At 30.6% G+C, this 27,446-nt stretch overlaps 2 protein-coding genes across 2 annotated transcripts in view; both read left to right on the forward strand.

Annotated features, from left to right (window-relative positions):
- Nucleotides 1–5: 5 nt before the first annotated feature.
- On the forward strand, nucleotides 6–719 carry LOC111634534 (the record flags this gene model as incomplete). Its single annotated transcript, XM_023379333.1, has 1 exon — nucleotides 6–719. A coding segment is annotated over one exon (714 nt), but the record flags the coding sequence as incomplete, so codon positions are not given.
- Nucleotides 720–11,660: 10,941 nt separating this feature from the next.
- Nucleotides 11,661–27,446, forward strand: part of LOC111634570 (neurogenin-1-like) — a 28,962-nt gene continuing 13,176 nt past the window's right edge. The window contains exon 1 of the mRNA XM_023379390.1: nucleotides 11,661–12,052. The gene's annotated coding sequence lies outside the window, so the exon portion shown is untranslated. The remainder of the gene's footprint in view (nucleotides 12,053–27,446) is intronic.

The following is a 27,446-nucleotide window of genomic DNA, read 5'->3' on the forward strand; positions in this document are numbered from 1 at the left end:
TTATCATAAGGGTAAAAGAAGAAAGTGCTAAATTTGGTTTGAAGCTAAATGTAAAGAAAACTAAAGTAATGTCAACTAAAGAGTTAAAAGATTTCATTGTGGATGGTGAAAGAATTGAAGTGGTAGAAAGTTACATACTTTTGGGCTCAAAGATAGAAAGGAATGGAAGTTGTGAAGGAGAAATCAGGAGGAGAATTAATCTTGGCAGAACAGCCATGGCAAATCTCACCAAGATAATGAAAGATAAAGACATTTCCATTCATACTAAGAAAATAATTGTAGAAGCAATGGTTTTTCCTGTAACATTATATGGCTGTGAAAGCTGGACTCTAAGGAAAAAGGAAAGAAAAATGATAGATGCATTCGAATTATGGGTATGGAGAAGATTACTTAGAGTTCCATGGACAGAAAAGAAAACAAATATCTCAATTTTAGAAAAAATTAAGCCAAGCTTCTCCTTACAGTCAAGAATTTTAAAACAAAAATTGACCTATTTTGGACATGTGATGCGTAAAGAAGTTTCCCTAGAGAAGACTATTATGCTGGGAAAAGTGGAAGGTAGAAGGAAGAGGGGAAGGCAACGGATAAGATGGATAGAAAAAATAGAAAAAGTCACAGAAATGAAGCTGGAGGAGCTACGAGAAACAACAAGGGAAAGATCAAGATGGAGAAGACTCCATGAAGTCACCAGGAGTCGACGACGACTCGATGGAACTTAACAACAAATCGTAAATGCATTAGGACAGATTTTTATTCAAGAATAGAAATAGTCTAATATTATGGCTTTAGTTCAACTAGATTATATGTCTCAAATGATCCCCATTTTAAGCAAGGCCTAACCCACAATGATAACTGACTAGGTAGTCAGTTTGGATAATTAGACAGGGAAATGGGGTTTTGGCTCCCTAAAATGTGAAATGCTCCAAGAAAGTTTCCAAATAATAAAACCAAAGTGAAATTCTTAGGGACCAGTTCAAAAGAATTAGAATACTAGAACCAATTACACAATGATGGTGACGAACAGAACTCTTATTTTCATTTTTATCTTTTTCTGCTTTGTGGAAAATTGAGTATGATCCAGCTCATCTCCACACTGGAATGAAATTAATTGTTTGATAATATATTTTGAAATGTTAATACTTTTTTAAAATCCATTTTGCCCTGTGGATACTAAGAACGCCTTTTTTAACAAGACCATTATAAGTTTTGCCAGGCCCACAAGGGAACTGCCAGTTGGTGAGAGACAGGCCCCTTGAAAAATTACCCCAACATATACGGACGGACCATCCCTGAAAAATTCTTGGTGTTTTATGATATGTCCGGATTCGATTCCGAATTCCTTAGAGTGGCTGTTGCCATCTTAACTGTTCAGCCATCCAGCCGTCAAATTATCAATATCATCATGTCATTCTTTATCAATCTTATTATCAATATCTTGTTCTTTAGGTTTCAAGCCTCCGGCGAAGACAATGTTAGATCGTGTTTTTCGTTCAGATACAAATTATATTTATATTATTTCTGTAAGACATCGTATTTGACAATCGTCATTCAATTTGCTTTATATGCTTTATATACTAGGCTCAATAAAACTATTGTGTGATTTAAATCGTAACTAAGCAGTAAAATTTGATTAACATTAACAATCAATAATATCAATTTTTTAAATTTAAAAAATATACGATGTATCTAATTTAAATGTATTTGAAATCGAATGAAATTCTAACTCGAGTATTAAATATAAATATCCATGTTTAAATCTCTTTGTCAGCTCGTAAATTAATTTTTATCTTATATCCGATACCATCAGAAAAACGTGCGATGACTCAGAATGAAATATTCTTGAACAAAAATCAGATCCAAGATAGAGATTTGAGTCGAATGCGATTTGTAATGATAACGCCCATCCCGCTTTATTATCAACCCATTTGTACTTAGTGACACCATAGGGCACACCTGTTGACTCATCCGCTATTACCTGCCAGATACTCCCAAACAGGCGTCTGTTAAAATAGAAATTAATGAGTCTCTGCCTATTTAAGCAACTAAATATAATTGCTAGATAAATCAAGCAAATTTATTTTGGTGATTTATTGATAAATATGATAACAGGCCGATTAAGTGCAATCTCCATTTTTGATTAATTAGTTCTCCTTTAGCTTCTTAAATCAAATTTATTGAGTAAATAATTTTCTACCTGTCATTCAGCGCGGATAAGCTTATATTTTATAAGATTTTATACATTCATTTTGCATCCTAGACGAAATTTTGTCTATTTATTAGTAAAAGAAATTCATTTCCGATATCCAAATAGATAATAAAAATAATAAAATTGTTTGTGTATTGATAAATTTCACCTATGTTAGTAATTATAAAAACCGATTTAATACACAATATTTATTTTATTGATTTTAAAAAGCTGAAGATTTATATTGAGATTATTGATTTAACATATATTCAAACTGTATATTAAAAAAATATTTTTCATACTTTCGTTGTTACAAAATCTAATTTAACGGGGAAAACATTAAAAAAAATTAATTAATTGCACGAATATACGACTGACTATATTACAATTAATCAATTAATCAATCAAATTAATACATAACTGTTTTATTTAAGTTTTATATACGAATATATATAAGTTATTTTATATTATTTAAGTTTAAAAAGCTCATAAATCATGTTAAATTTTTTGTTTAATTAGCTGATCATATATTGCAATGATAAACAAACCCAATCTTACTTGATTTGCATTCGAATTAAGTAGAATAAATTTTAAAGATCAAAAGTAATNATATATTTAAAATGTAATACTACCATTAAAATATTTCGATTCCATTTTTATTTTCTCTGTAAAAGATAAATGCAATACTGATCGTAATTAGAAGAAACTAGAGGAGAAATTAAATTATTGAAGATACAGTATTTTTAATTTTTAATGGTATTTTGATCTCTTCCAGATGATTTTCAGTTATCAAAACTTTCATTTATTCCTTATTATTATATTTATTTTTAAGTTTGAATTTATGTAATTTATTTGTAAACATTTACTTAATATAATTTAATCTATTGTTACGTTATTAAATATAAATATCCATGTTTAAATCTCTTTGTCAGCTCGTAAATTAATTTTTATCTTATATCCGATACCATCAGAAAAACGTGCGATGACTCAGAATGAAATATTCTTGAACAAAAATCAGATCCAAGATAGAGATTTGAGTCGAATGCGATTTGTNTATTAAATATAAATATCCATGTTTAAATCTCTTTGTCAGCTCGTAAATTAATTTTTATCTTATATCCGATACCATCAGAAAAACGTGCGATGACTCAGAATGAAATATTCTTGAACAAAAATCAGATCCAAGATAGAGATTTGAGTCGAATGCGATTTGTAATGATAACGCCCATCCCGCTTTATTATCAACCCATTTGTACTTAGTGACACCATAGGGCACACCTGTTGACTCATCCGCTATTACCTGCCAGATACTCCCAAACAGGCGTCTGTTAAAATAGAAATTAATGAGTCTCTGCCTATTTAAGCAACTAAATATAATTGCTAGATAAATCAAGCAAATTTATTTTGGTGATTTATTGATAAATATGATAACAGGCCGATTAAGTGCAATCTCCATTTTTGATTAATTAGTTCTCCTTTAGCTTCTTAAATCAAATTTATTGAGTAAATAATTTTCTACCTGTCATTCAGCGCGGATAAGCTTATATTTTATAAGATTTTATACATTCATTTTGCATCCTAGACGAAATTTTGTCTATTTATTAGTAAAAGAAATTCATTTCCGATATCCAAATAGATAATAAAAATAATAAAATTGTTTGTGTATTGATAAATTTCACCTATGTTAGTAATTATAAAAACCGATTTAATACACAATATTTATTTTATTGATTTTAAAAAGCTGAAGATTTATATTGAGATTATTGATTTAACATATATTCAAACTGTATATTAAAAAAATATTTTTCATACTTTCGTTGTTACAAAATCTAATTTAACGGGGAAAACATTAAAAAAAATTAATTAATTGCACGAATATACGACTGACTATATTACAATTAATCAATTAATCAATCAAATTAATACATAACTGTTTTATTTAAGTTTTATATACGAATATATATAAGTTATTTTATATTATTTAAGTTTAAAAAGCTCATAAATCATGTTAAATTTTTTGTTTAATTAGCTGATCATATATTGCAATGATAAACAAACCCAATCTTACTTGATTTGCATTCGAATTAAGTAGAATAAATTTTAAAGATCAAAAGTAATCAATCTAATCATTGGTAAAAGTTTCTATTAATTAATCGAATAATTTTCATTCAAAAGGATTGACAAGTGTTTAATTATCGTAGTTGATTAATGAAGTAAGCATCTTTGTGGTACTAATCTCTTTCGTAAAGAACTCATGACTTTTTTAACTATCTAACTTAAATTGAGATGCTCGGAGAGTCATCGCTCATCTCTAAAATGAAGCTAATTAAAGTTAATCATCTTTTATGAACGGGTTTCCTTCTATTTTCTACTTTAAAGACCACTAAAAATGGTTTTATCATCTTGTGGTTTTATAATGTAATGTAGAAACGTGGATATCCCCTGATGTAACATCATCGAATCGGCAGATCCGTGAGAAAGTGGAAGAGCAACGTCGAGATCGGCATATCTTAGCACAGTTCCACATGCAACACATGGTCTGAGGAACCAAGTAACTTGACACCAAGGGTGCATAGAGCGGAGGCGGAGACGAACGCCTGCCATCTGCCATTCTGTAATGAAAATTAGATTTAATTTTCTCTATCTGGGGCGTCGTCACTCAGAAAACGTGAGAAAACGAAACGACGGTAGAAAAAAAAGAAGGAAATCGTAACGACATGTATCATACATGGAGCTGTCAACTGCTGCCTTTTCATCTCATGACTGCAACTACTAATTTAAATGGTTTTTTATCCATTAAATTAACTAAATAATTTCATTCGGAGTTCTCTTACGCTATAAAATAATCTATTTTAAAAACATTTTATAGTAGATATATTTATAATTTGTATTTATAAGAGTTCTTTAAATCTTTTCTTGTTGAGCTAATATAATATTATTATTTTAAAAGATAAAAGATAAGATTTAAGTCTGTTATTTTAGTCATTTAATCAAAATTACCTTGGCATGATAACAGTAAGAAATATTTGATTCGATGTATGATTTTATTACGACGGTAAAATTAGTTGAGAGGATTAAAGATAAATCGTTGTAGAATATTAAAAAAAAATAAATTGTACTCGAATTCAAATCATAAATTCTAATAGATAATCTGTCTGTGCATTGCATCATTAGATCTGTATATTTCTTTTAATGTTTGCTATCTTCGTCTCTTAATTTTTTCTACTTCCTAATCTATTTCTAGATAAAATTGATAGGTTGACTTTCAATCATTGGTAAATGGGTTAGGCTGTGCTGTTATTATCCTTGTTTTCTACGGTAATTAATAAAATTGATTTTAATTTCTAATTTCAGTTTAAATGTTGCCAAATCAATAACCCTTAGGCTCCTCTATAAATTAATGTGAACTCTTTACGTGTATCAATTTATAAATACTTTAATATGAGTTATAGTTAGCCTTCTTCATTCGAAAAATTTCATTTCTTTCAGCTTTCGAATATGTTATTAATTTTTTTTTATAATTAAATTGTTTTTATTGTTTATGAATTAAATGTAATTAAAAATTCAATTATAAATTTTCATTAAAAAAATCATAATGTTTTTAAATTTTAATTAAATAATCTGGTATTGTTTGAAACGTGAAAACATAAAAAGCTGTTATCATCTTCGGAAATGTTTTCCTTTATTAGCTTGGATGGAAGAAATTGAAGTTTAAGGAAATGAAAAGTGAATTAATAAAGAGAATGTATCATTTCTAAACGAGAATTATGTTTTAGTAAGCCGGTCCCTTTCCAAATCTCAAACTCATTTACTCTGGCTGCAAATCATTAAGTTTATTTCTGTTCTTTCCGACTACGCCCTGTTTTTCTAGAAAAAAAGAAACAAAACATCAGCAGAGAAAATAAGGTAAGGTAGTAGATAATTCTTTTGTTAAGACTCGATGCATATTATTCTAGTGACTAGCCTTTATTAAGACGAAAACTCTTTGGGATGGGTTAACACGTTCGCGTCACGTGGCAAAAGAACTCATTTGTCAAGAGAATGTCCTTCACCGGGGGACATTTGCAATGACTATGTAAATAGAGAAGATGTCCAAGAATTCTAATTGGATTAAATTATACCTTTCATTATTTACATATTTTAATTTTAATTTTCTCGTTTATTTTCCTCTTGCGCGTTATTTAACCTACATGTTTATTCCGTCGTTAATGAAAAATGTTAAATAACCTAAAAATGATTTTGAAGTAACGTAAATATTTACAACAAAATCTAATTTAAGTTTAGTTTTTATATAATATTTAATTATGAATTTTAAAATTAAAATATCATACAATCGAGAAATATGCGGATTAAACAGAAACCATTGAAAATTATAAAATTAAAATAATAAGCAATAATTTTCTTTAACAGTTAAAATTCTTTTAATATTCAAACGTGTTCATTCTAAAGGGTAGAACGTATGTTTTAACAATAAACAAATAATACAGTAGTGTAAAATATTATTGTTTGCAGACTATGCCACAGTTAACAAATCTAATCACGTTTCGTTATATAGATTAAATTTTTTGAATATTCATTAAGAAATTAAAATGTAGATTGTTATATATTTTAACAGTTTCGGTTATAAAGGACACACATGCGAGGGTGTGAATTTCTCTGCACGTAAGTTCGCTAATCAACTGACAAAACAACAACGATGAATGTAGGTGGTCTGTCCAATTTAATTACAACTTACGTTGCTGAGGGGCAGCGACGGTCACTCCGAATGAATCATGGCATCGATGGAATGAAATATTCTGTACACGATTCCAACTCGAGAAGGTGAAACTCCCGAAACGAGCAACTAAACCAGTATAGGCTTACCCGTGCTATTCGGTAGTGCGGCAACATTAGAAGAGATCACTTAGAAGTAAATTAAAGGATAATTCCTGTTATTTTCTAAGCTATTATTTTACACTTTACGCTGCTTGCCGTACGTGTTATACATGTGTGCTGCCGTAAAAGAATAAAAAGAAATAAGGAAATGAACGTTCTAAAATAACATCTCATTCCAATTGAACTCGATATCGCTAAGAAAGTGCTGCAGGACATCTACTTTATTTTCTTGCCTCTTAATGTAGTTTGTCCCTAGGGATTTTTATAGCGAGTGATTGTAAACCATAATTTATTCTCTTAATAACAGAATGAAGATGCTGCAACTAAAACGATAGTAAGTTGTTTTTAATAGGATCCTACTGCTTAATATGAATTCACAACGATCTTAATATCATTCCCTAGGAGGAAATTCAAAGACAATAATCTAAATCCGCCAGAAGGAAATGTTTTTAAACAAAATTTTATTAAAATTCCAAGCTGCGAGTTGAAATCCATTTAACTCACTTATCTTCGAGACACCGAATCAAAAATTCTTTCTTATTGTTATTATTTTTTATTGTTATTCTTCGGGTCCCGTAGCACTTCAACATACAATGACCGCTAATTGGGATGCATGAACTAATAGAGAAAGCCCAAAGGCTTATTATAATAATTACAATCTAAAAGAGTATTATTAAAGGGCTCATTTCTTTTCATCTTCGTAATAAGTATATTGCTGATTCACAAATTAACATCACGTTTTCCCTACAACAAAGTTCCTTTCATTTTAATTCGAGCACCTTATAATTTTGTCAGTAGCCTCATATTTTCACTCGGTTTAATGGCGAGAACAAAATCGTGTAATGAGCCTAAAATAATAATAGTCTTAAAATTCAATGCTTTTTTTTTAATTTACTAGACGTGAAAATTATTTGTAAACTTCAACATCAATTGAATAATTACAATGTTTATCTGGTAATTTTCAATTTTGATGTTATTATTATTATAATAATAAATATTAAGTAAAAGAAAATTAGATTTAGTCTCGTGTTTCTCCAGTTTTTTGTCGATACATCATACATTTTTTTTAATCGAAATTACTTTCGTTTCGAGCGCCTTACAAGATTATTTTTCAATTTAAATAAAATGTTATTCTAATTTTAAACTAAGATATCTATTAGGTTCTAAAATTTACAAGATAAATATTTAAAATTGAAATTATTTGCAAAATCTAAGGAGAAATTTTCAGTATTCTGCTACATTATACGGGTCTTCACCGTCAGAATCAATATCCCGGTGTTTCCATTAACATGGGGAGTGTCTAGGGTCAAGGGGTACCCCACCCACACTAGCACGACCCCTTAACGGGAGGTGGTCGACTCACGTCTAGTGACGTCACACCCATAATCGCGCCTGCTAATTGATATTTGTCCTTTCTCCTTCTATTTCATTCCATAAGACAGCGCTCGAAATATAATCTAACTGCCATCGACTGATCGACTAATAGAGGATGTAATCAGAAAACTTAAAATCCATGGGAACTTTTAAAATCTAACACTCTACATCTGATTAAATTTAAATTTAATTCAGTTGTTGCTTTCAAGGCTTTTAGAGTTGAGCATTTCTGATGATATCAAGATTCTTTTTAAATTATTAACTTATTTTATAAAACCATAAGAAAATAGAATTTAGTAATTTACTATTTAATTCAATTTTTTGATTGTTATTTAAATGTTAAAAAAGAAGTCTGCTAAGAATTGTCATTTTAATTTTTATGATAAGAACACCTTCAAAATTGCATTTAAGTCGATGTTAGTTACATTTAATTCGAAGTTTAAATATATAATTTAAGCTACGAATTAATGCCTTTTATGTTTAAAAAAGAAGGATGAAAAAAGCTTACGACATGTATAAATATAGGCAATAGAATGTGAACCGTAACAACATAACAAGGAATCAATTAGGTGAAACGATACCATAACAAATTTAGAATTTAATTAACAAAATTGGCATATATCCAGCTAACTACGAGCATTTTAAATTAACAAAACAATCAAATCTACAACTGAATATTTCCACGAATTATAGCAGCGATCTAAAACTAATTTGTTCCGCAACTACATATTCTTCACAGCATAAAAGCCACTTGATTCATTTAACAATCAAAGCGTGAAGGATATTTTATTATGGCCAGGTAATGTGCGATATACCCGGGGTCGAAGGTGACGACCGCATCACGCTAATCCCGTGATATCCAAAAATCCCGCGTGGCTATTACATCAGGTGTGTCCAAATTCGACGTCCTCCGCACAGAGGAAACTGCGGCTCCGTCTCCACCTCACCACTCGAGGATTTTAATGAAACGACGTACGCATTTGTCGGCTGGGTGACACCTATTATATCACTGCATTCATTGTTAAATCGAGATGACGCCCTCTGTATTAGAAAAAAGGAACTAAAAAAGTTGGGCGAACGATAGACGGATAGTGTACGGGAGGGAAGATGCACCACCCTGTTATTATATAGGCAGTGAGGCCCCCAGCTAAGATGCTCGGAAAACTTGTGTCAGTTGACCTCGGGTCAGTTGAAGAGATTGAGCGCCAGTTTTTCTCTTCCTCGGATTCGCACTCTTCTCTTAAGTAGGTAAACCATATTTAATGCTATTGTCATTCTTAACAAGATAGTTTATAAGTTTTTCCTTACTTAATTAGCAATAATTGGACACTTTTCTTCGGCATTTAATGTAACCGCTCGTAGTTCTACTCGTTAATTGCTCGAACGAATTGTAAAGTTAGATTTTAAAAAATTATTACTTTTAACATTTATTAATTGCATTTAATGTTATTTGTAAACGACTGACTTTAATTAAATTATTTATAATAAAAATAATTCATTTTTTCTGTTANGAAAAACCAAAAAACTCACATCAAGGTTCAATTTTTCACAATTCCTCTATGTTATGTTAGGGAGACTGTTAACTATGCTTTTTTATAAACGTCATCCAATATGGTGCTTTAGGATTGGTGGATTATACGACCCAAATTATTGTTTATTTTATTTATTTCTTTTTTTATGTTTAAATGTTCGTATAATTATTGTTACTTTTTAGTATTCGAAGTTTGGACTATTTACAAAAAGTCAAAATAACTTTTTTAACCTTGTGAAGTTGTTTTTACCAAATTTTTTATCTGTGTTTTTAGAAGAGTTCTTCAAAGCAAAAATTTTTTTAAGACTGTTACTTCTGTGGTACTGTTAAAAGGATAAAGATGGACTCAAAAGTTATTTTGACTTTTTGTAAATAGTCCAAACTTCGAATTCTGAAGAAATAATCCTGAGTTATTACAAAAATTGTTACTTTTTAGTGTATGGTAGTAGTACTGCTGATGAGGGGCATGCTAGCCCGAAACATGTGTAATATGTGTACAGAAACTATTACTACAGGTGATATAATAAAGAAATTTTGTTATTTCCTGAACTAACTTTCATTGCTGTGTCAAGTTTTAAACACCAGTATTAAGTCCTATTAATAAGTAAAGTCCAAGTAGACAATTANTCTAAAATTTACAAGATAAATATTTAAAATTGAAATTATTTGCAAAATCTAAGGAGAAATTTTCAGTATTCTGCTACATTATACGGGTCTTCACCGTCAGAATCAATATCCCGGTGTTTCCATTAACATGGGGAGTGTCTAGGGTCAAGGGGTACCCCACCCACACTAGCACGACCCCTTAACGGGAGGTGGTCGACTCACGTCTAGTGACGTCACACCCATAATCGCGCCTGCTAATTGATATTTGTCCTTTCTCCTTCTATTTCATTCCATAAGACAGCGCTCGAAATATAATCTAACTGCCATCGACTGATCGACTAATAGAGGATGTAATCAGAAAACTTAAAATCCATGGGAACTTTTAAAATCTAACACTCTACATCTGATTAAATTTAAATTTAATTCAGTTGTTGCTTTCAAGGCTTTTAGAGTTGAGCATTTCTGATGATATCAAGATTCTTTTTAAATTATTAACTTATTTTATAAAACCATAAGAAAATAGAATTTAGTAATTTACTATTTAATTCAATTTTTTGATTATTATTTAAACGTTAAAAAAGAAGTCTGCTAAGAATTGTCATTTTAATTTTTATGATAAGAACACCTTCAAAATTGCATTTAAGTCGATGTTAGTTACATTTAATTCGAAGTTTAAATATATAATTTAAGCTACGAATTAATGCCTTTTATGTTTAAAAAAGAAGGATGAAAAAAGCTTACGACATGTATAAATATAGGCAATAGAATGTGAACCGTAACAACATAACAAGGAATCAATTAGGTGAAACGATACCATAACAAATTTAGAATTTAATTAACAAAATTGGCATATATCCAGCTAACTACGAGCATTTTAAATTAACAAAACAATCAAATCTACAACTGAATATTTCCACGAATTATAGCAGCGATCTAAAACTAATTTGTTCCGCAACTACATATTCTTCACAGCATAAAAGCCACTTGATTCATTTAACAATCAAAGCGTGAAGGATATTTTATTATGGCCAGGTAATGTGCGATATACCCGGGGTCGAAGGTGACGACCGCATCACGCTAATCCCGTGATATCCAAAAATCCCGCGTGGCTATTACATCAGGTGTGTCCAAATTCGACGTCCTCCGCACAGAGGAAACTGCGGCTCCGTCTCCACCTCACCACTCGAGGATTTTAATGAAACGACGTACGCATTTGTCGGCTGGGTGACACCTATTATATCACTGCATTCATTGTTAAATCGAGATGACGCCCTCTGTATTAGAAAAAAGGAACTAAAAAAGTTGGGCGAACGATAGACGGATAGTGTACGGGAGGGAAGATGCACCACCCTGTTATTATATAGGCAGTGAGGCCCCCAGCTAAGATGCTCGGAAAACTTGTGTCAGTTGACCTCGGGTCAGTTGAAGAGATTGAGCGCCAGTTTTTCTCTTCCTCGGATTCGCACTCTTCTCTTAAGTAGGTAAACCATATTTAATGCTATTGTCATTCTTAACAAGATAGTTTATAAGTTTTTCCTTACTTAATTAGCAATAATTGGACACTTTTCTTCGGCATTTAATGTAACCGCTCGTAGTTCTACTCGTTAATTGCTCGAACGAATTGTAAAGTTAGATTTTAAAAAATTATTACTTTTAACATTTATTAATTGCATTTAATGTTATTTGTAAACGACTGACTTTAATTAAATTATTTATAATAAAAATAATTCATTTTTTCTGTTAAAATACGATAGAAATAAGTTTAAGATATAATAATAGATTAGTATAATAATAATAGATATATTGTCTATTGACCTACGCGTGTTTTCATATTGTTAAAACTGAAATATCGAGAAATTGAATTTTGTTTTCTTCCGATAAAAACATCTAAAATTTATTTATTTTATTTTTATTTATTTATTTTTTCTATGTTTATAAAGAGTTTTTATAAATGAAGTTTTAGTTTATAAACTTTTCAAAGTATAACAGCTTAAAGAAATTTAATTCTGCATACGTTAAAATTTTCATTAATTTTCTATTATCATTATCAATATTATCATATAATGAATAAAAAAAACTATTATCATAGTTTTTTTATTCATTAAATTGTAACTAATATTCATTATAAAAAGTAAAAATTAAATTTATTTTAAATATTTATCTTATATTAATGTAAATAGCGTGACGAAGTCTGTCTGATAGTGTATGAGTCAAGCAAAATTAATGGATGAAGAAACCGCATCGATTATGCTATTTCCTCATACCAATTTATGATTAATTAAGAACATGGCCAAGTTTCATTTTATATTCTATATCTGTCTGTGTAAGAAATGGCTATAAGTTTTTTTCCGACCAATCCTTTCTCATTTTACTAGAAAACATAATGGAGATCCTAAAATCGGAACGAACAACTCGTGTCATGAAGACGATAATGCGCACAGAGGATGCCAAACCTAAAATTAGTCTAACAGTATTCGAGAATTTCTAAAAGTTGGCCGAGGTCTAGAGAGGTCGGAGCAGAAGTGCGTTATTACCGAGGCGGTCATTTGGTTCTTATGAAGATGAATGCTTTTTTAGCAGCAATTTGCTAGGAAACGTGAGCTGAAGATGGAACCAGTGGCTATTCAACTGGATCCGTCATTATCACTTCGAATCTTTCCTCCACCTACACATTGCAGATTCTCTTCGGCCATCTCTACTGGCACAGAAATTTAGCAGCGATGAATCTTAGGATACGAGCTCTCAATTTTTTGTGTTATTATTTACAGAACGGTAATGGTCCTCCATTACCGTTCTGTAAATTCTCTACCGAAATATTTCCATCGTGCGGCTTGTTTTCCGGTATACTTCGGAATATTAAATTGTATTAAGTGAAGAAAGAAAGGCGTAACACAGCCAGAATAACAGACTTTTAATGATGTAAAAAATACAAGGTCGATACTTAACTTTTCTAAAGTGAAATGTGCATTACAATTTTCCTCTTTTAGGAAATCTTCCTGTCAAGGTTGGCAACTAATTTTTTAAAGAATTTTCTAATTCGTACTTTAAAATTCACTTTGTTATATCCTGTTTTTTCTTGTCCAATTTTCATTTTTATCATATAAAACGCTAAATTTAATTTGACTGAGTACTTATTAAATGCTTTATCTCTAATAATTTCTTTGCATTCATTCATATTAAACACGTGTTAGAGTCGTTTCGAATTTGAAACATTATCAAAATTTAGATGCAACAATAAACATTACTGTTTTCGTGAAAAATGTAGAATAAATTAATTTGTTTCAAATTTTATTCGCCCAAAGTGTGTTATTAGGGGAGATCGGGGCAACTTCGGCATGCGGGGCAAGTTTGTCAAGCGCTTTTTTTAAAAAACAAATTAAAAGGAGACTTTGGTTATAGGTTAGGCAGTTGAGTTTTATTGGTGGCTTGTTGAGTGTAGTGTTTTTATTGTTCTCCAACAAGCGTAGTTGAATTATCANTAGTTGTTGGCTTATATTTAATTTAATAAAATATTTTCATCTCTCTTATTACCTTAATCAATCATTTATTATGAAAAATAAAAAATATGCTAGCTACTTTTTAATTATTCCCTACGCTATATAAATGAATACTTTTATTACTTCAGCTATTGCTAATACTATTAATTTTGATTCGTTTGTAATTAAATATTTTTTATATCTCAATAAATGCACAAAATATGAAGAAATTTTATATTTTTTATTGCTTAAAAAGCCTAACAATGATTCTTTATTCTATACAGATTGAAATTCTTCGAACATTTCGCACGTTTTGCGTGAAGAAGCGAACGAATAATCTATATTTTTATTTAAACTGCATATTCGTTACCTCTGTTATCGTAATGAATGATTTCATTCTTTTTGAATATGATTGTTGCTCTTTCATATTCTCTCTCCAATTTTATCATTAAATATCCGGGTCCTAATTTAAAAATATGTTCAAAATATACTTAAATCAGTCCTTGAGAAGCATTTTATGCATTTTTGTCACATAGCAAACTCTATAATAAAATGATATTAATCATAAATAAAGTTGCAAAAAAGTCAAATCGTGACGTTCACACTAACAATAGCGATCTCAAACTAGCTCAAATTAAGAAAAAAAAAGAGATCCATTCGCGTTTCTCAAGGATTTTTTTAATGATGCAATTGTATCCGAGCCGATCTTGAATCGTAATAAGGACGATGTTACGTGAGTCCCTCGATCATCTCATAGTCCCACAAGAAAGCCTTGTGGCGCCCCAGACCATCCTTAACAAACCGCAGACGGGTGTGGTACATCAACCTTTGGTCTGCATTTCCCGGAAGTCAATTTTTGCGAACCACCTTTAAGGAAAAGTGGCTCGTTTCTATTGGTGATGATTCATCCTCGATCCTGGTCACTTCTTTATAGATTCCTTGTTTAGCAGTGCCGCCCCTTTCTGAAATGATGGACCAAACCGATCATTAATATCGTAACCATCCTTCCAGCCTTTTTTTGCTAACAAAGATGATTTTAATAGAAAAAAAATAGATTTAATATATAACAATTGTCTACTTTCTAATCGTTTATAAAGTTCGAATTTAATATTTAACCTTCAATTGATCCTAATGAAAATTTTTGAATCGTGTTTGAAGAAATTTGTTGCGTTTCATAAGCGAAATGGCCCATTATATTTAATAATTATCCTCTCATTTATAATAAATCAAAGTAAAAAATGTCTTTAATAAATTAATTTTTAAATTGCATAACTTTAAATATAATATTTTTCATATTGAAAGATCATTTTATGAGTATACTCTTTGAATCTCTGAAAGTTCACAAAATCTAACTGGAAAACGAATTAGTTTGATTGTTTTTTTTTCTTTTGGAAGAGATAAAACAGCAAGTATATTTAAGAAAATGCAAATTTAGTCAAATTTTCTTTCTTACTGCTTTATTTTTACGAATCAGACAGGGTAGGGAGTTGAGAAAAACGGGGACCACGGGAGGACCTGTGCGGGGGCGAATGGCACCCTCTTCACCCCAGATCGACAAGGAACAATTACATCCTGGGCGTAACACCGTCCTGCCGGGTCGTGCTCCGAACGTGAGGGTCGGAGGTCACTCAGAGAAGGACAGCCTCCCGATCGTGATCTAGTCCAATCCCGTTGACGCCCCGTCACCCAGTGACGTCAGTCGAGTTTCGTGAAGGCTGTCTTCAATACAAAATACTAAACTAGTAACTCGATCTGTTCGTTAGTGGATTATGATTCTTTTCATTCGGCAAATAAGTCTGAGATTAACTATCTCGATAATTAGTTTACTTCTGTCTTCGCTGAGAGATGAATGCGTAATGTCACTATTGTTTTAGTGTTAAAAATTTTAAGAAATTTTATTTTAATACTTCAAGTAATCTTAAAGTCATAAATTTCTAAATTAGATATACAAATACTGTATTAAATTATATTATATATATTAGTAAATAAAAATTTGTTTAATACATATTATTCTTGTATTTTTCACTAGATGGCGCCACTATGACTATGTTAATACAGAAATGGTTAAAATACTGTACTTAATGTTACTCGTAATTTATCAGTTAACAGTTTATAAAATTTAAATTTTAGTATTCTTTAGCCTTAAAAACTCATATTAAGTATTATTTTTATTGTACGTATAGACTTTTCTTAATTTTCTAATGTATAAACTCAATATAAATGTTTAATTAATTTGTATTTTGTGAATTTTTTCATTCATTTTGTAAAATGTAAAAAAACGCATTTAATAGTTAATTTCTAGATTATTAAAATCGTTTTATCCTTAATATATGCATAAAGAAATTGTAACCAGTGCACTAAAACACTCTGAGTGTGTGGGAGTGACAGTATAAGATCTATAAAAGATGACTTAGGAGGACGATTCGATCGTAAATTTCACACGTATCGTGACGAGTTAGTATTAAAGAAGACACGAAGCAACGATTTCGACTTGTATAAATCCCAACAAATTTCGTTGAACTTTCACCTCGTGACTCGGCCCGTTGCCTTCTTCCGATATATGAAGAGAAATTCCAGTCACACTTCGAACTTGAAGTGACCTTGTCGTGATTCATGGTGATCTCTACCGTCTATAAATGCGATTATTTTACGAATCGATAGGACGATGTAAACGCTATCATAAAAAAATTTGATAACTATTAACTAGTTGTAAATCCCTAACGGCGTAGTTTTTACATCGAAGAATCCGGAATTATGCATTTTACACTTCTTTAATTCTTAAACGAGAGATTTTGACCGGTAATGCGGCTGTAACCTATGACCCCCGCTATATATTTTCATATCAAAACTGAGACGAACGTGACGCAGACCTCTATATAATAGACGAATGGGAGGTTCCTACCAAAAATCACGGCCGAAAATAAATGTTAAACGATGTCATAAATATCCCCTAAACTTGGCTCTCGTGTTCGATCGTCACGCGTGAATCGACTTTAAATCGTGATTTTCGTATCGTGCCTACGTGAACGACGCGTGAAGATGCTTTCTTACATTCGAAACGAATATAAAAAGCTTAAATTGGTCCAATTATAAGTCTGCTTCAATAAGAAATTCTGCAAAACGTGCAGGAAAAAAAAACAATAAAAATTTTGCTATTTTCTAACACATGGTATTAGTTGTCGTAGTGATTAATGTCATAATTTTCTAGTTAAATCTAATATTAAAGATTATTCTCGCTTCAAATTTTCGGTATAAAGTTCTTTACTTAATTTAGAATTAATTAAAAACACAAAAATAATGTCTTCAAATTAAGCTATATTTTTATTTTATTGTCTTACTAAAATAATTCTTTTAATCAGTGAAACGTGGTAAAATATTTCTATATTGATAACATTTTTTTTCTATTTTATTAACTATAATCTATTCTATACAATGTATTATCTAAAAGTTAAACTTAAATGAGAGTAAAACTATAATAATAATAACAATAATAACCTAAGGCCTATCTAGGCTAGGGACATATTAAAAATAAAACGAGTTTTTAGGTGACTTGAATAATTGATAGTTCTAGGGAAAAAAAGAAAAAAAGAAAAAAACACGAGCNAAAAAACCTTTTTTTTTTTTTTTTTTTTTTTTTGTCATCCATCAAAACTCATCAGTCCTCCAACCCGCCCAAGTATTCTATATTTTTGGTGCTGATAACAGCACCCCTCTCACGACTTTCGATACCTCCCAGAGCTCGGGGGTACATCTTTTAACATTTCCCTCAATTTGGAGTTCATTTTTCTGAAGGGAATCTGTGACATCCGCTGGCGGCATCGCATATCAAAAGCTAGATTGAGATCGCAATGACTCTTCTCACTTAATTGCGGCCAGACTATTACTTAACGCAATGATAGCGGTTGTTAACAGTAGTGTCTCTGCTCTGCTTTCAGACGGAGAAGGGAACTAGCCTCGGGCCATTTTCGCTAGATAAAGACGTTAAATTCATCGATAGGATCACTAAAACGGAAACAAATTGTACAATTGTACCAGCAGAAGTCGGAGAAGAAACCCAAACAACCGTGTTTAGATTATATCTCTGTATAACGTTCATAAGTCTGAAAAGTATACAGAACTATATAGCGGGAGACGTCATTTATTTTCACTTAATGGTAGAGCTCTCTGCACTTCACAGATTTATGTCCAAAGCACTTAGGTAGGTAGAACTTAAAACACAGGTTAGCTATAAAGCGGCCGAACGTAAAGTAATTGCTGAACAACCAGAGGAAATGGTTTGTCTTACGATTAATAATCTTAAAAAAATAGATAATTGTTGCAAATAATATTTTTTAAGTCTTATAATATTCAGAAAAAAACTGAATTTTATAATTTTTATCTCTCTTTATTTATTATTTTTTCTTTAAAACCAGTATCTTTTAGAGATTCGAAGCACATTTTCTAGATAACTTTCTTGTATATTTTTCATTACTGCTTAGTTAAATATGTACAAAATTTTTATATTATTTTAATTTTTATTAAAACTTAATTTTTTAATTAATTTTAATTTGTTGTTTTGTATGAAACTTACTACTTAGCTTCAGTATTCAGCAATTGGAGATTTGATATAAATATTTAAAAACATTTTATAAATAAAATAACTCTCAGTGGCAAGAATTAAATTATGATTAATGCTTAAACTTTTTTTGGTTACATCGAAAAGTTTCTTAAATTATAGTCTTATAGCAAGAATAAATGTAATAAATTTTATAAACTTGTTTTTCGGCTTTTTTGCATGACTGAAGAATTATGCAGTGAAGCCAACCTTTTGCGCTTTTTTGCTCGTAGCTCTTTTTCTTCTTGCCGAATTTAATACAAAGTCATAATTTTCTTTAAAAACTTAATGGGCAATTTAATAGCTCTCTATAAAAACTTTAAATTTAAAAACTTTCGTAGAAACTAGTTTGATTTTGCAGTTTTTCGAACACGGAGAAAACTTGATATTTCTGATCAACATGTTAAAGTTAATATATCATCAGATAGGAACGGGGAAAAAAAACTTATGCAAACTATATATAAAACTTCTAGTTTGTTTCCAAAATAAACTTTCCATCAATGTTTCTAGTCATGCTGCTGATAGGCACAAAGCCAATTCAAAACAAACTTTATCAATAGGCAACAATAAGACGTCCGTTATTGTAAGTTTATACGAGTTCCTATTATATTTGTAAACAAAACTCGAAATATTTGTGTTACTAGTAGACTTTTATTTTAGAATTTTAAAAAACAAAACAAAGTCACGATATAAAGTTATAAATATAAAATAATAATAATTTTTGAAGTAAAAAAAAGCGGTTTAATAGTGTATCAATTAAACTCATCGCAGTTTCATTCATTCCAGCAAACGAATAGTAAAAGTTAACGTGATCGGTTTATGAATGACTAATGACATATTTATTTTTTACGATAATTAAAAAATAAAAAAATAAAACTTCAGGCAATTGAGCACAACTAGCGTAGTCGATATATTGAATTCCCCATTTACGTGTCCCAGAAATGTCATGAGAATAAAGATACCAATCTATATTCCCAAAAAGGAAAGTTGAATACATAAAAACAGAAAAAAAAATCCGTTAAAGAAAACAAAGATAAATTTTATTGAAAATTTATAAGAAAGTTCGTAAGAAATTTTAGAAAAAACGAAAATATTTAAACGTAGAAAACGATGTATAATAATAATTATTAGAACATGTCGTTTAGCAACAGCCAATCGGCACCTAAGATGACTAAGTAGGTCATCGAGACCAGACTTTTCTCGATAAATCACTGCCTAGGGTGCACACATAGAGAAGGTGTTTGACAGGACAGCGAAACTTCCTGGTTGGGTGCCAGAGGGAATGAAAAATGCTCAACGAAAGTTCTTTAAAAAGTTTCTCTTTCGTTCCTTCATTTCCCTCTTTATCTGTGTATATAAATGATTGCTTAAAAAGGCTACGGCACGGACTTTCCTCAAAGAATGAAAAATGATCTAAGCTTGAATATTTTAATACTTTCCACGAATTAAAACCTTTTTATCCTCTGTGAGACTGGCATTTTTTATTTATTTATTTTTGTTTTGTTTTCTGTTCTTTCATCTATTATTCGAGCTCAGTAAGAGCCTCACTTTCTTTATCATTATAATGACGTTTGAATGAATAGAAGACTTGAAAAATATTTTAAGCACGACCGTGAATCATAAATGCAAATTTGAATCATAAATGCAAATTTGAATCATTGTTAAACGTCAAAAGTAATTTCGAAAATCATCTTAAATATTAATTAATTGTCGAGTACTGGACCAAAAAAAAAAGTCGCGTATATGCATATGTATATCTAAAAGTTTCCTGGTTTAGCGAACGTAAATATTTAAAAACTCGACTCGATATCCGCTATAGAAAAAATTTAACAGCCTAATTTTTATTTTACGTTCGTATTATTCTCGGCACCAAGAAATTTTATGAACAAATATTGTTTTTAAGGCAGTTTTCCAAGAGTTTCCACTGTGTAAATTTGTTTTTTCTCAATAAATCTTTCCAGGGAATAACCTCAAACAAATAAATTCTGTAATTTCTCAAGCAATGAGTAATAAATGCTTAATTATTTACATAAACATCTTACAACCAACATATAAAATATTCTAGGTCAAGATATATAAACAGGATGGAAATTTAATTCACATTTACGCAATTCATAATTATTATTATATAGGAACTAAACATTTTATATTTAATTATATAATGATGAATTATGTATGGTGCTATTTTCAAACAAATCGGCAAAGGTTTGTTTTACGTTTAATTAAATTTATTATGCAAAAGACATGCAAATTTAATATATGTAAATCAAAAGTAAACAGGCAAAATCGTGTTTTCGATTTAGTAACAACTTCCTACTAGTAATATTTTTAAATTATTATTTAAAATTTTTTAAATTTATGATTAATATATCTTATTATGTACTGTACATAGATTCGGGTATTGCAAAGGACTGTTCTTTATTGAAAATTGCATTCTATATAACCATTAACTCTGTAATTTATATTAAACTAGCATATACGCGAGTATAGTCTTGGAATAAATTATTTAGACTCGTATAAAAGCTATAATTTACATTATTATTCGAGTAAATAATAAGTTACGTTTTTATAGCAAGCTATGAATATCTTTTATTCGAATTTGACTTTACGACATTCTTCGAAAAGGTAAAAACATTACGAGACTACCGCTTGGGAGTTTTTTTTATATTTCCTTTTTTATTTTTTTTTTAATTCTTTCTTGGAGGAAAAGGATGAACTGCAGCAGCCCTATGATAAAAGTAGAACTGGTTTCGGTCGGTAAAGATAAAACGAGTGTCTTCGAAGTTTGGGTAGTGTCGTGTCACGTGACCCGAGACAAGCGATGACGGTAAATCTGTCAGGAGGTATTTCTAAGCTGGGAGGTAGATAGCAATATATTATATAAGTCTGATAGATGAAGCGTGTGATAAAGTGCACACACATACATAGCTCTTTCGAAACTGGCCAGTTATTCTATCAATTGAAACTTGTATAAGAAAGCGGAAGTTTGCACAGAGCGCCTCGTTTTACAACAGGAAATGAAATTCTTTATGGCTTTTCTAAAGTTATTTTTTATTCCCTTTCCAAAGGTATTATTTGGTTAAGCGATAATTTATATATTATTTGATAAACATAACGCAGTTTACATTAAAAACATATACATTCTGTAATAATAAATCATTAAAATGTAAAAAAAAAGGACAGGCTACTATTTACATAATGTAAAAATTCCTTTTTTAAAATAACAAAATTTTTTCTTTTGCTGGCCGATGCTGTAATTTGTAATATTTAAAATACAATTCGGCAAAAATTTAAATATATTATGAAAGAATTAAAGATGAGACTGGTAGCAACACGATTCCGGTAAGTAATTCTACAATTATCACATAAATTACTGCAGGCAGAGTCATTTATTTTTCATCAAAAATTTGAATTATGAAACTCGTTTAATATTCCGTGAAGAGGTTATTTTGCTATTTAAAATTTATCATTTTTCAGCCGGTCTATGCGTAAAAATTACGCCGTAGCCGATACTAAGCAATCTATGAATCAAAGAGAAAGAATCATTAATTTTCAATGGCGTTTCTTTTTTTGTCAGCTATAACTCAAAAAATATTAATTGATGATCATTCGACCTTAACGAATTGTAAGGTCAAACTGTTAAAGTTAAATTATCTATCAATTAATATAAGTTATATCCATTATTTTTGCTCTGTGTGCTGTTAACGTAGCGTGTTTCGTAGCCAGTACGGAACATTTAGAAAACTGAACATCCTGAAGCCTTTGCCCTCCTTATTTATCTAATCATAGCTTGTAAAAGTAATTGAAGTCAAAGTCATTATCTAAGAAATTAGATTTATCTCGAACCATTTCTTAACCCGGTAAGTACGTGCTGGTTGATAATAGAGTACAGATATCTCCGTCTCTCCGCCCATTCACCTCCATTCAATCGTGAAGATTGCCAACAAACCAGACGAGATTTACTTTATTTAAGCTAGATCAAAGTTCGTAACATTTTGGTCTCGACCCAATAATTTGAATGTTGTCGACAAAGGTGCAGTAAATTTAAGTTTCTAAAAAGAAAGGCAACTTTCCAAATAAACAAGTTTAATTGTACTATAGAAATGCTCGATCATACGTGAAACATCACGCGATAAAGCAAGAAACACTGTTTAATCTCCCGCTGAGGAGCTACGATTCTTGAAATTATGCCTTGTTTTGCAAACAAACAATGTCAACTCTGTCCTCTGAGTACGTGAAAGAATCCGCAACAAACGCACGAAGGAAATATCTTGATGGATATCTTCCTGTTCCAGAAATTCTGTTTTTGATATTCATACTAACGAGTCTCTAACTGCAGAAACCAAAACAACTATTGTGCAACTGTGTCATATGAATAGCACAATGTTCACCATATCCTTCAAACATATATATGTGTGTATACATACTTATATTCGACCTTTACGTTAAACCTGCTCGTCTCTCTACAAAAAGTTTAAATTTTCTTACTTTCTCTTTTCTTAACACGAAGATTTCCAATGTAATCAAAGTAAACCAATAATTTATTCCTCAGGTATCAATTCAAATCATTTTTTTTTTTACTTTAATTTTGCTCTATCAACCACTCCCAAAAGCTTTTTGATGAGTTCTTTCAATCATTTTTTATATATTCTTTGCTTACATCCACTTTCTCTCTCTCTCTCTCTCTTTTTTTTAAATGATTGTACGGGATTGCTTTCTCGAGTTGATTTTAGTTATTAGTGTGCTGCACCCATATGTACCAGTTTTCTCTTTCTTTCTTTCTAGCTTTAGGTGACTCCGAGATTTTTTTTTAAACTCGTCGAACAGGTGCATGTTAAGAAGGGGGAAAGAAGGGAACAGGTAGGGTTGACTTCATTAATTAAATAAGAAGTTAAAGGGTCAGTAATTTTTTATCCAATCGCCCTCACCTCTACATTGGTAAGTGATGTCATTCACCTCTCGGCGCTACCCGCATCTGTCGGGATGAACTAGCTCTGGTCTTTCATTTTTCAGATCTCCCACACATACGTATCAACTCGTACGCACTTTCTCTCTTTATATATTTATTTTTTCTTATAGTAGCACGGTACTATAGGATGAATCGTAGTATACAGTACATCCTCGCATTTCTTAATACACATGTTTCTTGAAAAAATTCTCGTTATTGTTACAAGGATATTTAATTTTAAAGGAACTTTTAGTAAAACACTGTTTATTTTTTTAAAAACATATTAGAAAAAGCGTCAATAAACCCATTCTATAAAGTTGTACAAATTTATTATTATTATCTTTTTTTTTAATTTGCGGAAAATGTTTTGAAACTGGTTTGTCCATAATTATCAATTTTTCTAATATTTTATATCGTTTATTACATTATCTTTCAAATAAACAAGAAAGTATTTAGAGTAGTGAGAGTGAAATTACTTTAAATTGATTTTTTTCGAGAAAATGTCAGTGCAATAACCTAAATTACGTTTGGAAAGGTGATTATAAAAATAAGGTTTTAATACACATATTTGTATTTCTAAATTTATAAAGCTGTAGAGGGAATTAATATGAATAATTAAATTANTTTTTCATATTGAAAGATCATTTTATGAGTATACTCTTTGAATCTCTGAAAGTTCACAAAATCTAACTGGAAAACGAATCAGTTTGATTGTTTTTTTTCTTTTGGAAGAGATAAAACAGCAAGTATATTTAAGAAAATGCAAATTTAGTCAAATTTTCTTTCTTACTGCTTTATTTTTACGAATCAGACAGGGTAGGGAGTTGAGAAAAACGGGGACCACGGGAGGACCTGTGCGGGGGCGAATGGCACCCTCTTCACCCCAGATCGACAAGGAACAATTACATCCTGGGCGTAACACCGTCCTGCCGGGTCGTGCTCCGAACGTGAGGGTCGGAGGTCACTCAGAGAAGGACAGCCTCCCGATCGTGATCTAGTCCAATCCCGTTGACGCCCCGTCACCCAGTGACGTCAGTCGAGTTTCGTGAAGGCTGTCTTCAATACAAAATACTAAACTAGTAACTCGATCTGTTCGTTAGTGGATTATGATTCTTTTCATTCGGCAAATAAGTCTGAGATTAACTATCTCGATAATTAGTTTACTTCTGTCTTCGCTGAGAGATGAATGCGTAATGTCACTATTGTTTTAGTGTTAAAAATTTTAAGAAATTTTATTTTAATACTTCAAGTAATCTTAAAGTCATAAATTTCTAAATTAGATATACAAATACTGTATTAAATTATATTATATATATTAGTAAATAAAAATTTGTTTAATACATATTATTCTTGTATTTTTCACTAGATGGCGCCACTATGACTATGTTAATACAGAAATGGTTAAAATACTGTACTTAATGTTACTCGTAATTTATCAGTTAACAGTTTATAAAATTTAAATTTTAGTATTCTTTAGCCTTAAAAACTCATATTAAGTATTATTTTTATTGTACGTATAGACTTTTCTTAATTTTCTAATGTATAAACTCAATATAAATGTTTAATTAATTTGTATTTTGTGAATTTTTTCATTCATTTTGTAAAATGTAAAAAAAACGCATTTAATAGTTAATTTCTAGATTATTAAAATCGTTTTATCCTTAATATATGCATAAAGAAATTGTAACCAGTGCACTAAAACACTCTGAGTGTGTGGGAGTGACAGTATAAGATCTATAAAAGATGACTTAGGAGGACGATTCGATCGTAAATTTCACACGTATCGTGACGAGTTAGTATTAAAGAAGACACGAAGCAACGATTTCGACTTGTATAAATCCCAACAAATTTCGTTGAACTTTCACCTCGTGACTCGGCCCGTTGCCTTCTTCCGATATATGAAGAGAAATTCCAGTCACACTTCGAACTTGAAGTGACCTTGTCGTGATTCATGGCGATCTCTACCGTCTATAAATGCGATTATTTTACGAATCGATAGGACGATGTAAACGCTATCATAAAAAAATTTGATAACTATTAACTAGTTGTAAATCCCTAACGGCGTAGTTTTTACATCGAAGAATCCGGAATTATGCATTTTACACTTCTTTAATTCTTAAACGAGAGATTTTGACCGGTAATGCGGCTGTAACCTATGACCCCCGCTATATATTTTCGTATCAAAACTGAGACGAACGTGACGCAGACCTCTATATAATAGACGAATGGGAGGTTCCTACCAAAAATCACGGCCGAAAATAAATGTTAAACGATGTCATAAATATCCCCTAAACTTGGCTCTCGTGTTCGATCGTCACGCGTGAATCGACTTTAAATCGTGATTTTCGTATCGTGCCTACGTGAACGACGCGTGAAGATGCTTTCTTACATTCGAAACGAATATAAAAAGCTTAAATTGGTCCAATTATAAGTCTGCTTCAATAAGAAATTCTGCAAAACGTGCAGGAAAAAAAAACAATAAAAATTTTGCTATTTTCTAACACATGGTATTAGTTGTCGTAGTGATTAATGTCATAATTTTCTAGTTAAATCTAATATTAAAGATTATTCTCGCTTCAAATTTTCGGTATAAAGTTCTTTACTTAATTTAGAATTAATTAAAAACACAAAAATAATGTCTTCAAATTAAGCTATATTTTTATTTTATTGTCTTACTAAAATAATTCTTTTAATCAGTGAAACGTGGTAAAATATTTCTATATTGATAACATTTTTTTTCTATTTTATTAACTATAATCTATTCTATACAATGTATTATCTAAAAGTTAAACTTAAATGAGAGTAAAACTATAATAATAATAACAATAATAACCTAAGGCCTATCTAGGCTAGGGACATATTAAAAATAAAACGAGTTTTTAGGTGACTTGAATAATTGATAGTTCTAGGGAAAAAAAGAAAAAAAGAAAAAAACACGAGCAAAAGGAAAACTCTATAACGATATTCAGCCAACTAGAATCACGACATCACAAAAGAGATGCAAATATGGCGAATAGACACAATCCAGATGTCGTCCCTAGGATTGAGGACAATTAGACTTTTTTTGTTTTCTTTTCCCGGAGCGATCATGCGATTTTTTATCTTTTAATTCGGCACATAAACTGGATCTTTAAATTTTAATACCAATCACACAACACGTTGGTACAAGATGCTTTCCTGGTAAAGATCTACTGTAAAAACTACGACCTCTTCTCGGGGTCAAAGGTTTTTCCTTGTGCCAAAGACAGTGATATACTATTATGCAAGATAAGGTTCACGCTAAAAACACTTAAATAGATTTATTACTAATGTTTCAAATGGACTATTATCAAAACGAATTTTAACAATTGCCAGAACTAATTTTCTGAAGATCGGTTGACCTTTAAGTAAAATAGAACTCATAAAAATAATTTTTCTCGTAGATTATTGTCAAACTTTGATTGTGTCTCTTTATATTCATTTCAATTGATACCAAACTTCCAAATCCTATTAATAGATGGCCATTAGTTATATTTGACAACTGACTAGTGAAAATTTACTGACGAAAAAAAATTTTTTTTTTCTTTTTCGTAAGAAATGAATCTACGTGACCTTGAAGGTGTCGTAATTTAATCTCTTCCTTGCAGATCATTCTCTTAATTAAATTTGTTAATTAGAAAGCCAGGAATTTACGTGTAGAGAATGCAGGATGTCCCGCATCAGTAAGCTGTAGGATGCTATAGTAAAGATAACAGCTTCGATCGAATCGAGATCGAAGCCTTTAAATAAATTTTATTGGATTACTATCCGTACAGAAGATTATCAATTAAAATCTGTTCGTTAATCCGTAGAGATTAGATTTAAACTTGATTTATTTA

Source organism: Centruroides sculpturatus, unplaced genomic scaffold (genome assembly GCF_000671375.1).
Source record: "Centruroides sculpturatus isolate CEXI.00-Female unplaced genomic scaffold, Cexi_2.0 scaffold75, whole genome shotgun sequence".
In the NCBI taxonomy this organism is placed as follows: Eukaryota; Metazoa; Arthropoda; class Arachnida; order Scorpiones; family Buthidae; genus Centruroides; species Centruroides sculpturatus.